This window comes from Cydia amplana, chromosome 3, assembly GCF_948474715.1.
Source record: "Cydia amplana chromosome 3, ilCydAmpl1.1, whole genome shotgun sequence".
In the NCBI taxonomy this organism is placed as follows: Eukaryota; Metazoa; Arthropoda; class Insecta; order Lepidoptera; family Tortricidae; genus Cydia; species Cydia amplana.
This window is the reverse complement of record NC_086071.1, coordinates 5,684,874-5,698,317: the sequence shown is the minus strand read 5'-3', so window position 1 is coordinate 5,698,317 and position 13,444 is coordinate 5,684,874. Positions and strand designations below refer to the sequence as shown.

The following is a 13,444-nucleotide window of genomic DNA, read 5'->3' as shown; positions in this document are numbered from 1 at the left end:
TTCGATTTACCTAAATATCAAGTAGGCATATTTATGTATATAATGCGTATATGAACAAAATTAAAAGATAGTAGCTATGAATCAAAGTATGTATCATTAATGTTAGGTACCTAAATTAAATAGTTATATCTTTAAGTTTTGTACAGTTAGCTTCAGAAGTAGCGGATCAGACTACATGTCAAAACTACCACTCTCTAACAGCTTAACAAAAAAGATTTGTCTTTATATATTGGACAATTAGTCGGTTTTAACGGATACTTTTTTCTACTTGGAAAAGTATACTTTTGGCGCGTTGTTTTATCCGCTACTTTTGATGCTGGCTGTACTACCGGCCCTTGCGGCATTCATCCATCGCCAAAGCGGCAAAGTGGGTCATTTAATGTCAAAAAATGGCTGAATTAGCATAAGGGATGCTGCCAGTAATGGGGTGAGACTTGAAAGAATGGGACTCTATTGGCTTAATAAAGTAACGACATATTAAAATGGATTTATTGTTATAAATAGTTACTTACGACTAACATCACATTATTATCTCGAAGGCACTAAAATAAGTGTTTTATGTATAACAATTTGTATTAATGATTAGGTGCCCTTGTAAACAATATTTACAGATAAAATCAAAGGTAAGACTAAAACATATATAATAGGTTTTTATCATTTGAACGGCGATCTTGAAATAGTTCCGTCAAATGACGATAAATTGATGTCAATGAGTAATAAATAAGTACTGTTTTTTTCGTTATCTGATTTTGAAGGCTCAAATGAACATTAAAAACAAATATTTATTTCGTTTTTTTTTTAAATATGGTCAAATAAGGAAATATTTACAAATTACCTAGTAAAAATAAGTGAATGTAATGAAATGCAAATGGGGTCAGAAAGGTTTCGGAAAACGGAGGTATTTGGGTACAATTTATTAATGCTTTCATCAAACAGATTTAGAAAGTTTAATGCCTAATACGGCATTAAAGTCTTTATCGTATGACGTCCACAGGAAAGACGCATAATGCTAAGTCATAGTAAAAAAGGGTATTTTTCAAGTAAGAACATAGTGTTATAGTCTCTACAGTGTGTTTGGAAGAAGACAAAAATGTAGATATTTATATCAATATAAATATAATAATATTAAGCATGACAACCAACTATGCCAATATGTTATCTTCAGGTAAAAGCATTCACTTAGTCTAACACTTATACTAATCGGACATGAAAGGTGGTTATCGATTCAACACGTGTTAACTCTTTGTTTAACTAACTTGAGCAAACGTTTTTCTTGGCTATTAACACTAACATTAAGATAAAGAAACGCAGGCGTGTGCTGGCTTCATTAAACTAACTGACCGTTACCGCGCACCTTGCGCCGGCAGCGACTTTGGCACCGACAGCTGTATGTTAACCACTACTGCATATACATACATCATAATAAATATCTATTACTCTACTCGGACTATCAACTCAATGAGCTATTCTTTTCTAGTCAATTCTTATTGTTTGGCCGTGCTTGTCTTGTTTTCTCCTGCCACCATTTCAAAGTCTCCTCAAACTGCTCCCTGTCTTCAGGCGTCACGTGAATGTCCGGAAGTTCTTTCTTCAGCTCTATATCACTGTACGGTGTATTTTCCAAAAATGACTCTTCTTTGAACTTATACTGCTCATGTGCCATAATCAGATCGGGATTAATTGCTTCGAGAGGCAGGTCTGTTTCTTCACCCAAACTTCTCTGCATGTGGTGTTGGACAGACTCCGCATATTTTAACTCGAAATCACTATCGTTCAATGGCACATTGGTGTCGCTACAATAGTTTTGTTCCGGGATCACTGTGAATTGCTCAGCCGAGTTTGGAAATGGAAAATGTTCATCAAGTAGATGTGGATTGACATCTTCTTGAGCTATTAAATCAGATGACGGGGTCAAAGGTTGCCCGACACCGTCCTCTTCTTCATACAAATGCGGAGTAGAAACTAACTGAAAGTTTTCGGTAGCTGGTAATTCTATATACTGGTGCTGAGGTAACTGCTGCAGAGTTCCGTCTAATTCGTCTTCCTCAAGACCATCATCATCAAGAGCGGGGGAGTTGAGGGCGAAATAACTTCTTTCTTGACTATTGTCACGTGGCGATGAAGACGCCGGCGAGGGAAAAGATTCCATTGACATACACGATCCGTTTTCTTTGTCAGCATGGCCTATATTAAGGAGACTCTCTAAGTTTCTTATATATTCTACAGCCATACGCAATGTTTCTACTTTACTCAGCTTCTTGTTCGGTCCTCTGTTTGAGTTGGCGTTTTCAAACTCCGCAGCCACTTCTTCGGGTATGTGTCTACGTAGAGCGGCAAAGCCATCGTTGACTTGTCTCACTCTGTTCCGTTCCCGGGCGTTACGCCGTGCCACCGCAAGTGGTGTCGGCGACCGAGCTATATCTTCAGGAACACTTTCACGAACTCGCGGTCTTTTCGCCGCTACACTTGCAACGGAAGGATCAGAAGCACGCACTAAAGAAGTCACTGACACCGTGGGCGGAGACTGGATCTTCTGTTTCTTCCTCACTATAATGATTTCTCTTCTGACACCTTGGTTGGTGTTATTGTTTATATTGACGGCGTTGCTGACGGAGTCCTGGAGAACTTGGGCTTTGCCGAGGGGCGAGTTGCGGAAGACTACGACACCGATTGAACTCATGATGGGCGAGTCACATTCCGAGTATCCTTCGGAATGGTTCCGGGTTCCGGGTAAGGGGAATGGTTCCGGGGATGCAGCAGGCAGTTGGTTTAGATGGCGTCAGGGCGCCGGCCGCGGCGGGAATGGCGCGTGCCGCGCGGGCGCACCTGGACCGGCGGGGGGATCAACAGAACAGGGGTACTTACGTTTACTAGTTGCACACATGCCTTTTCAAAGGGCGGAATGGGGTAGCGTTACCGATTATAATATTTTTTACTACTTATAGATACTTTATATAAATATATTTACCGTTACTTCCAAATATATAAATAAACAAATTAAATTTATTGGTCGGAGTTTTTATTTTTAATATTTCAAGGATATAATCGATGTGACCTAATAAAAATAAATTATAATTACTTTGATGTCGTCAATAGGTTACTAGGGGCACAACGTAAGTACTAACGTATATTATTGAAGTCGGTACATTTAACATAGCTTCACAAATTGTTGAACGGTAACGCTACCCAAAACGCGAGTAGCACCGTGGACAATAATTTCGAGGGGTGTCCCACCCAGCAGTCCATGTGTGAGTGTTATAACGCACACATGCACATAATAAAGCGTGTATGTACAGCTTTATTACACTCATACGAAGAGCTAAAACCGTTCGCGTGCTTCAATGGCATTTTGAACAAACGAATGCGCCAGCGCAGGGGGTTGTACCGGAGCTATGCGCGGGATTTTGAAATGCTAATTTATATAAATATGTATAAGTGAATTAATAATCAGAGTTAGGCAAAGCTAATAATCATTAATTATTGATATTGATATTTATTGAAATAAAATTTTACAGCTAACGGCAATGCGCTGTAAAATTAAGTAAGTAATATTAAAGCTATAGGTAATAAAATTATAAATCATTCGTTAACATTTTCAAATAATAAATCAATTATTCTTTATTTTATTCGAATATTTACGAATGATATTTGAGACACGCTCAGATAGCAAATCTACACAAATAAATAAATTAGGGACAAGAAATTTATCACATCGCAGGATTCGCAGGTAGCCAGCTTTAAAGATACATATAGGTACACAAACGAAAGAGCGAGAAAACCACGTAACTCAACTTTCTTATCAGTTTTGTGCAAACTAGAGATGTTCAGTATTATTTGTTTGTAATTATTTACATATTACGATAAATTGGATAGACCTAGGTAGGACAGACAAGATAAACCGATAGAAAACATTTTTTTTTATTATTAGGATACAAAACAGCTAAATAGTTATTTTGTTAACTATTCGACCAATATTAATCGCGAATAATTGCTACGTTATCGCGAATGTTCACGATTAATTTATTCCTGGGAAAAAATATTTGCGAAAAATTTATCCACAGTTATAGTTAAATACCATCAGATAGGTACCTAACCATCGGTAGGACACTTAATCGATTTAAATTCCTACGATGCCCTTAAATTAATATTCGATTGCAATCAGTTCTAATATTTTGAAATTTACACACTGAGTAACATCAGTTAATGTAAAATTTATATGTTTATTCAATCTATTCACCAACTGAAAGTTAACAAATTTTGAGTGATTCTAACGAAAATAAAGTTTTCTGCGGAAATACACTGTTTTGATTTTCATGAGAATTTGATCGTACGTATCTGTCTAATATTACCCTTACACTATTATCAAGATATACTTAAGATACTTAAGATAATGCCTAGCATAAAAAGAGCAGACTTATGCGAAACAACGAGCCAGCGCACTCGGCGCAGAACTCCAACTGCAGAAATGGCGCGAATTGCAACGGTACCGATATTTGGGATTATAAAAAAAATGGATTGTCTAAGAACCTTACAAATTAAATAGTAGATTGAAACTTTCGTGACAAACACTACTTCTTTTATCTGTAAAGGAATTTTAAAAATAATTTATTAATTAAACAACAAAATGTAACCATTTTTATTTGTCGACGTATAGACAAAGGCCCCACTTTGTCGCTTACCATAATGACGAGATTTGCTTGTATCTTTATACGAATAACCTGTCAAAGCGTCCTTATGGCAAGCTAGAAAGTGGGACTATTGTATACCACGCCGCGTAGCGTGCAGCAAGGGCGCGGACCGCCTGATATTAAGCAGCCACCGCAGCCTATGGGCGCTTGCAACTCTAGTGGAGTTGGACACCACAAATGGATATATAAATACATATCTATGGAGCATGCCAATGCTCAAATTTGCTATATGTATTATCTTTATTTGATAATAAATAATAAGAGACCAATCAATACATAATTACATAGGTACTATTGTAAAACAAAGTCCCCTGCCGCGTCTGTCTGTCTGTAACACGTCTGTAATGCTCGCGATAAACTCAAAAACAACTGAACGGATTTTCATGCGGTTTTCACCTATCAATCTATATTCTTGAGGAAGGTTTAAGTGCATTTTGTAAAGGTTTATGTAAATTGATTGAACAATCCGTGCTAAGCCGGGACGGCGGGTCGCTAGTTATCTATATAGCACCGATTGCACACAAAATAATAGATTAGTATATCAAAGTTGACTGTACCAATCAAAACAATTGTTGTTTACTGCGTATTTCTAACGCTGTCTTCAGCAATAACAATACGGCAGATCTATGATCTCTAGAATGTATTTGTTATCGCTGTATTTACCGTAGCTATAGGGTTCAGTATTGAATGATCCAACTGTAATAGAATAGTTTGTTTTGCAGCCGCCCACGCCAGCTGCCGCGTAGCTTTTGTGTCCTGGCACGTGCCCTGGGTGACCCATTCCACACTGATCCTAAACTTGATAAAATGAACTGGTTAACTTAGTTACGTTAGTAATCATACTAAAATTTTCTTCGGAATAAGATTAATTTTATTAGTTCATTAATTGCTGAAAGTAAAAAAAAATGAATGGTCAAGCGAAAACCAATTTTTTTAATGCTTTCGCTTGACCGCCAATATTAAACTAGAGCGACAGTTTGGTATACAAAAAAAAGAACTGGGGCGTGACTTACTACAGACAGACTGTAACATATAAAATAAGCGGAAGTCCCATTCGTAAATATTGAAATGAAAAAAAGTTTTTCGCTACTATAGTTTGTCAAAGGACTGTCTCATTTCAAACATAGACAGACTGCCGTATTCAAACTTCAAGATATTCACAAGAGACGACACGTACTAGATCCATTCTAGATACGTTACAGTTTAGATTTCAACTAGTTCTCTTTTGCAGCGAAATTCGGGCAACCAATGTCACTTTTACGTTAGATAGCGTTAGATATCTATTAGATGCGAATTGGATCTCTAAGTCATATCTTGTGGAAATCGTTCAAGAGTATCTCCAGAATCGCGCAAATGTCAAATTTGACAGGTAATAAGCTTAAACATATCGTTATCGTATCTTGGTGAAGTCTAAAAGATATCTAATAGATGTCTATTTCAAAATCCGAATCGGGCCCAGAGAGAATCATACTATCTTTGTCTTACACTATTACTAGTACCCAAACAAAAAAGGATGAGTACCTACAGTTTTTGTTTGTTCTGATTTACTGACAAATTGGTTTGACCAACTATACGTATTACTTACCTGCTTTCGTCAAACGGGCTCCTAGTAAAAGTACCTACTTAGCTGATCGATCCCACTATTACAAGAATTTTTTGTAGTATTTCTGTAAAGTAATTGTACATGTAATACGTATATACCTACTTGCTATGTTCTTTGGACGATAACATACATTAAATATGTTAAATATGACATGCGCCATCAAAGCAACCCGGGTACTTGGAGTAATATTTTATTTTATCCTTCTTGAAGTCGGTTTTCTTTTTATTTGTAAAAGTTTTTATTTTTCCATTTTTTTAGTTATGCTTGGTCATACGTTACAATCGGTGAGTGAAAAATCAATCGTCCCCTATTTTCCTTAAGGTTGGATTTTTTTTTCAAATTTATATGGGACCAACTTCGAGGTATACCCTTTCCAATAAAAAAAATATCAAAAACGAACTCCTCTGTAAAAAGTTATGCGTGGTCATACATAAAAAAAAAAAATAAAAAAAAAATACGCTGCGACTTGAGAACCTCCTCCGTTTTTTTCGTTGGTTAAAAAGGGGGTTTAATAATAAATAACGTGTAATCATACATTCGTATACGGTGTAAATTTAAATCCTCTAGCTTTCACAGCTCTTTAGATAGAGCCCGCTCAAAATTAAGTTATATGTATGGAGCCCCCAATTATTAATTTAATTTTAATTTTGATATCTAAGGCTCAATTTAACGTTTTCCACTTATGGCAATATGGAAATAATATTTATTGTAGTAACTTAAATATAAATACAAACTAAATAAGGCTCATATATGAATAGTTATACGTTTTTTCGTATGTATGGTAAATATCTTATTTATGTATTGAGCTTGGGACTGCAATAGGTACCTTACCTATTCTTGCATTTTGGTAGGTAAATGCTCCTCAACTTAGGGAACTGCACTCGTTTCAAATTAAAACCAGTTGCACTTTGAGGTTTATAGTTATTAAGTTGGGTTTGCATAAAACATTCATCAGTCCTGTGATCCTGCCTGTATCAGATGAATCAAATAGTAGACAACGCCTAACATGAATTGGTAGCAATACTGGCCATTTCATCTTAAGACAGAGCCTTCTTAAGGCGTCTCTTTCGCAGCATATGGGCAGGATGAATACTAATGTTTTTTCATATTAGTCATTGTATTTTTATTATTAATATTAACAATACAAAGGTTGTTTTGAAAATATTTTTTTTAGATAAAATTTGGTGCCAGTTAATTAAACACTGAAGTAACCTACTTACAAGTACCCAGAAATGGAAAAAATAGCTCATGAAAAGTAATTTAAGTACAAAATACAAATACTTCCTTGATTAAGGTACTATTTCAAATGCAAAATACAAGATAGTTTTTAAATTTGTATATATATTACTTACTAAATACAAGCGCCTGCCATCTGACCTTCCGACCCAGTCCCTACCCCATAAGGACACTAGGCCTTATTTTGATTAGTCCAGATTCCTTAGGTACATATCGTACATAATCGCCGAAGAACTCATTATACGAGCCGGGGTTTGAACCCGCGATTAAAAGTCGCTCGCTCTTACGGCTACGCTTCCATCAGAATTTATGAAAATGTTAACTTATTAATAAGTCGACGTCAATTTTATTGGGCGTAAGTAATTTAAAATTGTTACTTTATAAAAGAAGTAGGTTAAATCTTTTGTAAGTTCACGATTAAGAGGAACCGAATACTGCACAGGGATTAGGCTTGGAGCCATCTTTAGCTCTTAACTGGCCACTTATAAACAGAATAACAGCGTACGGAGCACATAAGGCTTTTCACAAAAGACTGACGATTTTGTTCCTAACTTTATACTTTATCCTGTAATTTAAGAAGTATTTTTTCCCGCCAATCCGCTCAAAGCGACATCTTGAGACCATGTGGGACCGTATGTGACATAATGCGCTCAAGTTATGAGCTAAATTTAGATAAACCATTAACCTAATGGCGTTCGAGTAACAAAATCTGGAGATTTTAGTTTACCCCATTGCATTATGATGATCCTGCATGAGATAGGTAAAGGAATAATGTGGTATATATTATAGAACTCTAGGTACATTTAGGCGGCAAACGAATAAATATGGATAAAAAGATAAGGATATAATTTTAAACATAGCACATCTAAAGTTTCCCTAAAATCGGTCACATCATATATTTATGTTTTAGTCGTACAAAAACGCCCGTCAAAACTTCGTAGGTACATAAATGAAAGCGTCATGCAGGATATTATACCCTTAGAATTCCTCTTTGTAATGGAATGAATGCCTCATACCTAGTCGTCTAGATGCAGTCTAAGCCCTGCCGCCCGCGGGCTTTGTGTTTGACCTTAACTTACATCAAGTTAAAGGCTCCCTTTTGTGCGGCATCTAATAAGAAATAATGCCGTCTGGGGAAGCCCTGAATAGCTGAGCTATTTCAAGGCAACCTGCATTGAGATAGGTTATAGCATTTGAAGGTAACTCGGCCGCCTATTCATTCATGAACACAGCTGTGTCGGCTATCGCAGGTTAGTCCGTCACGTTCTTTTGTTTAGTTTCAGTCTAGACTGGGCATTAGTAAGACAAATACCCGTTATTTTCGGTACTGTTAAGTAATCAGTAGATCTATGCTTACGATAATATTATATAACTGTGTTGTAAGTACCAGACAGTCGGTCAGCACTCGGGTTATGATATGTAAGTATATTTTATACATATGTCGGTGGCAACTGTTACTAACCACCAAATATGTATAATCTAACAACTGTTGAAATCATTTGTAAATAAAAGTTAAATAATGTCAACTACCTATTCCCTAGCAAAATATGGGACTGTCACTAACTTTTTATTTAATCAGGTTAAATAGGCGGGTACTGGGTAGGTATACTTATTTTAGCAAAATACATTATCGACATTTTGCAGGCTGCACCGTGTAGCGTTAGTCAATTTTTTTTACATGCATTCTATAAAATATTAATGCTAGTATGTGTACATTAGTCGTAAATTGTTTGTTTCTTAACTTGGTAAGCATTTTTAACTACTTGACACACAGTAATTCATTTTAATAAAGCATACTGATCTACAGAAAAACCAGACGTAACCGTCTTCTTTTTAAACTCAACACTTAATAATAAAACTGATCCAGACCTCACTTTGTGGTCTTCGTACAATACGCTTTTCATTCATTGTTTCACTCCAGACGCAAACCTGCCCCTTCTTTTGGGACCTCTGAGCTGCATTCGTTTTCAATAAACTCTTGGCTAAGTTGAACATACTGATATACCCGTGCAGTCCTTAAAACCCAATGGAACATAATCTTAGCCTTGCTATATTGCAATAAGGAGTTGTTAATAATTGTTTAACGGTAAACTTAAATTTGTAAAGGTGTAAGATCAAGTCGTTTTGGTGGTAGTTATTCCGTTCAATTATTTAGTCTCATAGGCATTCAGGGTATTGAAGTTACAGCTGAATGGCACGCTACATGTGAATTTGAGCATTCATTGTGCATAGTTGATTCAATGCTCAATCCAGATTTAAATTATGTACCACTGCATAAAACATATTGTGAAGAACCGTTACTTTTTCAATTTATTTGCTACCTATTCAATAAAGTTTGGATAAAGTGAAGTAGAAAGTTTGTAATATTTTAATCTTGTGTTTTGTAATACATTGTGTTAAAATGTAATATCATGAAGCAAATAACCAAAGAAGCGCATCTCTGGATAATCAATAGGTACACATAATATTCATGTTTACTCGTGTTTTGTGCGGAATTAAAGTGCCTAATTGTAACTTGATTTGAAGTTAGATTGGTATTATTATTCGGCCTAAAGGCAACAACAGACGAAAAAAATAACCTGGCAGATGTTTGAGCCCGCGCCTTCACTCACACCAGGCCAAGTAGCCATTTCGTTCTAGCATTACTTTCTTTAAGTTAAACGGAAAGAGATGCATGATGATCGAATAGGGGTTGCACCGAGGGATTTGCCACGTGACGTCCCTGCGCCTACGCACACAGACAACCGATGGAGTATCAATCAACTTCATCGATCTTTGGAAATAATCATTAGCTCAGTGCATTAGATGAGTATTAAATTGGGTTCACAAGTTATTTTTTTTTTTGTTATTATGTACTCAATAAAACCTAAGTATCTTGAATTAAGATCATTTTTTTATCATTATAAAAATTATGTTGCTTTTGATATTACAATATCCAGTAGATTAGGTGGTTTCATATCAGGTTGTCTTTTTATTAGCCATCGTACATTTCGTAGTAATTTAAGTGCAGTCTGCAGCGTTGTTGCGTTAAGTTAAAAGGAGCTGGAATCAATTGGTGAATAGATGCAGCATCTATGTATAACTTACTTATACCTTAACTGAGAGCTTTGCAATTGTTTTAAGAATTACCTTATTTGTTACAGGCATTTGTCTGTTCAAATGTTGTTAAGTAGGTTAGGTATGATAAATATGCACTAAAGTAATAGTATCAGTTGCGGGATTGCAATAACAATGTAATGTTTGACAGAATATCATTGAGCACTTTAGTGGTTTTCAGTGTTATAGAGTTAGTGAGCAGAAAATTCATACACAGACAGATTAGTCACAGGCACTACTAATATAAGGGTTAAATTTGTTGCACAAATTTAAGATCCTCTCATTAAACGTTGGAGCAAAAACTAACGTTACTTTTAAGTGGCTATAAAGGTTTGCTTCCGTAAACAAAGGCCGCCGACAAAATCTCATATATTTAGAGGGGTATTCAGCAAAATAATGTCATCAACTCATTGGCTTCCGACAATTTGAAGAGCGTAAAGAAAAACAAACTCCTGGACTTGTATCAAGTTACGCTACTTAAACTGTCGTCAGTCCGCCACCCACGCTCCTTTTACGTTTTTTACAAATCTTTTTAGTTTTTACAGTCACGTAAATAGGTTTCCTGTTAGAAAAACAAACAGAGACGTTTATTGACTCGGAAATACCGGTTTTTATTGTCTAGTTGCGAATGAATGATGGATTTGGAATGACTTTCGAACTCACGCAGGAGCTTCCGACTTTGATGGGCCGAAATTATACTATCATCGAATACCAGACATAAACGAAATAGCTATAATAAACATTTAGATAAGTACCTAGTATATGGTTAATGATAACAGGTAAAGAATGTGGTAGAAGACTATTCAATTTTAGAAAATTTAGAATACACCTCGTCTTAATATAAGTTTAACGAATAATTTTATTAATTCGGCTGAATACTTTGCAAATGAATATTTAAATGTTCCATTTGATCTTTTTACATAACCATCGTTTGGGTAGTTCATAGTACATATTTTTATAGTGACAAGTTATCATCAATTAATGTGATAATTAAAATATCTCCAATCCAAAACATCCATCGGTTTCTGAACAAAAAGTCTCATAGACAACAAAGAGTAGAATTTAAGGAATCCCGCTAATAAAACTAGTGAAGTTTAAGTTTCGGTTATCAGTAGATCAGTAGCGTTTGTGGTAAATATATCAGGTTCTGAACCCGAGAAGCGGAAGATCGGGCTGACGGGGCATGAGCAGCCGTCCTAATCGATCGAGCTGCTCCAACTGTTTTCACGACTCGCTGGTGACGGTATTATTAGCCTAAAGAACCCTTTACAACTATTGAGCGCTAATAAATCTATTTAGGTGAGTGTTAATAAAGATTAAGCTACGTAAGACACTTACCTGATGTCAATTCTGATTTAAAAAAAAAAACAAAGGTAGCTACCACTCGACTACCGTGGACACCACTTTGATTTACGACAAATAAAAATTTAGGCTCGTTTTAGCGGCGCAATTAAAATATTTAACGAACCTCCCTCAGTGGGTGGTGGGCGACAGTTCTCACGAGGCCATTAAAATATAATTTTTAAGCATTTTTTACAGTTTCCTTGTTTTTTACTTGTATAATTTATAGGTCGGACGTTAGATGTCCTTGGCTTGTTGCGGAAATTTCTGCGCTTCTGAGGTCGACCTGTTGTGTTTATGATGACAAACAATCCTAATCTTGGAACGGTTATCTAAGTTTTATCCAAGCAAATGTCTTTAACATGTTTAATTAAGCTAGACCATGATACACGATGTTTGGCTTTTCTGATTAAAGCCGCTAATACACTTTGATACTTTACTGTCTTAGATATATAGACACCTAATATATTATGAGGACTCATAATATGTAGGTATTATAAACGGTGTTTAATAATTATATTTAATAATATAACCTTTATACATATATTAAGATCAATATATCAATACCTTAGAGCTTCTGCTTCTGCTTGCTTTAGCTGTGAACGATTCCCAATGTTATTTCGGGAATATTTAAAAAAAGTTCTTCATACACTGATTTAATTTGGCAGTGACTACTATTTGTTAAAATATATTCGGAATAAATTGTCTTCTTTAGTTTTAAGATGTACCACAATCCCCAAAACCCTAAATCCATTAGATTCCTTATCGCAAGCAGTTGAAATAAAAGTATCATGCCGATTAATTGCCTTTTATTCATAGAATCAACCCTTCAACCCGATTGTTCGTCCATAACCGCACGATACTATCAGCATGCGCATATTATTTTCATTATAAACGACTTATGATATGCGTTGTCAGCATGACGCGAGGCTTGCTAAGTGAAATCATTCTTTTTTTATATTTGGGCATAATAGTTTGTCCTCTGGACAATATTGTGATGAAATGTCTTAAAGGTTTCCCAGCATGTGGTAGCTCACTGCTTGGAAGCCACCGCCCGTCCCTTAAGGTTTGGAAATTGAAATATTAACAATCATAACCAACCCCTTTGTCCTATGGAAATCTGACAGTTGTTGACATTATGATCTAAAAGATATTCATGTTCCTACTGTTTTTTTAGTTCATAAAGAAAGGATCTTTATAGATAGATAGAGTCTGTTCGGAAAGAGAAGAGTCGTGGAATGTATGGGGCCCAGTATATATTCCCCGACTCTTCTCTTTCCGAACAGACTCTATTATGGTAGTAAGAATTAGGTAGGTAAGTACATGAAAACGTTGTATATTTCAGGCGGCACATACATAATTTTAATACTTCTTATAATAATTATTAATAACAATAACAACTGAATTATGTAGTCGCGACTATCTAGACTTTCATTTAATGTATGAAAAGGTAGTAAAACACGAACAAAGGAGGTAAAGA

General features: G+C 35.7%; 2 protein-coding genes and 1 long non-coding RNA gene across 4 annotated transcripts in view; all 3 read right to left on the bottom strand.

Moving 5' to 3' along the window:
* The window catches only part of LOC134662437 (uncharacterized), a 333,293-nt gene that overhangs the window by 235,852 nt on the left and 83,997 nt on the right, over window positions 1-13,444 (bottom strand). The window lies entirely within an intron of this gene.
* The window catches only part of LOC134662453 (uncharacterized), a 167,563-nt gene that overhangs the window by 104,208 nt on the left and 49,911 nt on the right, over window positions 1-13,444 (bottom strand). The window lies entirely within an intron of this gene.
* Window positions 1,475-2,719, bottom strand: LOC134662900 (achaete-scute complex protein T8-like). Its single transcript, XM_063519206.1, has one exon. The coding sequence runs from the start codon at window positions 2,678-2,680 to the stop codon at window positions 1,478-1,480; it is 1,203 nt and encodes a 400-aa protein (XP_063375276.1). The 5' UTR covers window positions 2,681-2,719; the 3' UTR covers window positions 1,475-1,477.

What these genes read in the sequence shown, in the direction of transcription:
- LOC134662900 (XM_063519206.1), bottom strand. Translation starts at nt 2,680, where the DNA reads ATGAGTTCAATCGGTGTCGTAGTCTTCCGCAACTCGCCCCTCGGCAAA.